General features: G+C 46.1%; 1 protein-coding gene across 1 annotated transcript; it reads left to right on the top strand.

Annotated features, from left to right (window-relative positions):
* Positions 1–483: 483 nt before the first annotated feature.
* TEOVI_000161800 (uncharacterized protein) lies at positions 484–777 on the top strand (the record flags this gene model as incomplete). Its single annotated transcript, XM_067224824.1, has 1 exon — positions 484–777. One exon carries the CDS (start codon positions 484–486, stop codon positions 775–777), a length of 294 nt encoding a protein of 97 aa, XP_067080925.1.
* Positions 778–1,099: the final 322 nt, after the last annotated feature.

The following is a 1,099-nucleotide window of genomic DNA, read 5'->3' as shown; positions in this document are numbered from 1 at the left end:
AAGGTTAACAGTAAGAAATGTTGCTAGTGATAGCACGCGGCCCTCGCTTTTGTGCGTCGGCGCGGAGATGCGATTTGGATGGCAACCGTCGGTTTATCATTTTCTATATAATCGAAGAATGGGGAACTACAGGAGTCACTTTCGCAGAGACTCCAATATATCAATAGATGCTTCAACGGGAATGAAGTGCCTCTCTACCACTAATTTCTAACGCCATACGCGTATATTTTTTCCGCAAGAGGAGCTGGATTATGTATTACATTTTGTGGATGCGCTTCTGCGTGCAAGTGCTCACAACTTCCTTTCTTTCCGTAAGGTTGGCTGCCGCTACCATCATTAATCTGTCAATTGTTTATCAACTTCGCTAACGAGATACGTAGCCTTTTCTCCGTTCTCTCTCTATTGCTTGTCACATGTGTTTGTCTGCTTCGACGAATATCGGTTGCAGCAGCAAAGCGCATAGACCGGCGTAGGCAAGATTAAATGCAGGGTTCAACAGAGAAAACTACGTTGGAGGAGCGAATGATACAAAGGCGCTCGAGTCTCCCCAGTTTGCAGTTGCCGAGTAACTCAAGCATCCCCCCTTTGTCTAAAAACAGTTCGTTTGCAGAGGGCAGAGTTGTCTCGGACCCGAAGTTGTGGACTGAACGTTTTAACGACGTCTTCCACGTACCACCTGCTCATACATCCCCGGAGGCTAACTGTCCGAGGGGGCCAAACAAGTCTGAGGAAAAGTCACCCACACCCGAGGTGACGTGCTGCGGTCTTTTTTTTTAGACCAAAGGTTGAGCGGGTATCTTACCAGTTGTTTTTGTCTATATGCTCCTGTTTATATGCATGTGTTGTTATTCTTTGCCTCTCCATCCATCTCTCTCCCGTAGATCGTTAAGCGCGTGCGGTGGTAGAGCATTTCAGCTGAGGAAATGGTTTGTCTTATTTGTGATGTTGGCCCAGCAAATGAGAGCCGGCTGTTTTGTGTGTATGTGTGTGTTCGTTTCTTCGCTAACTTCCATCACTTATCACCTCTATATTTCTATGGAAATTTGAAGAATTTTTTTAATTCATCAGTGAGGAGTTACCCGTTGGCAGGGGTCGACAG

This window comes from Trypanosoma equiperdum, assembly GCF_001457755.1.
Source record: "Trypanosoma equiperdum strain OVI genome assembly, contig: ctg_390, whole genome shotgun sequence".
NCBI classification, from domain to species: Eukaryota; Euglenozoa; class Kinetoplastea; order Trypanosomatida; family Trypanosomatidae; genus Trypanosoma; species Trypanosoma equiperdum.
This window is presented reverse-complemented; position numbering and strand designations above follow the sequence as displayed.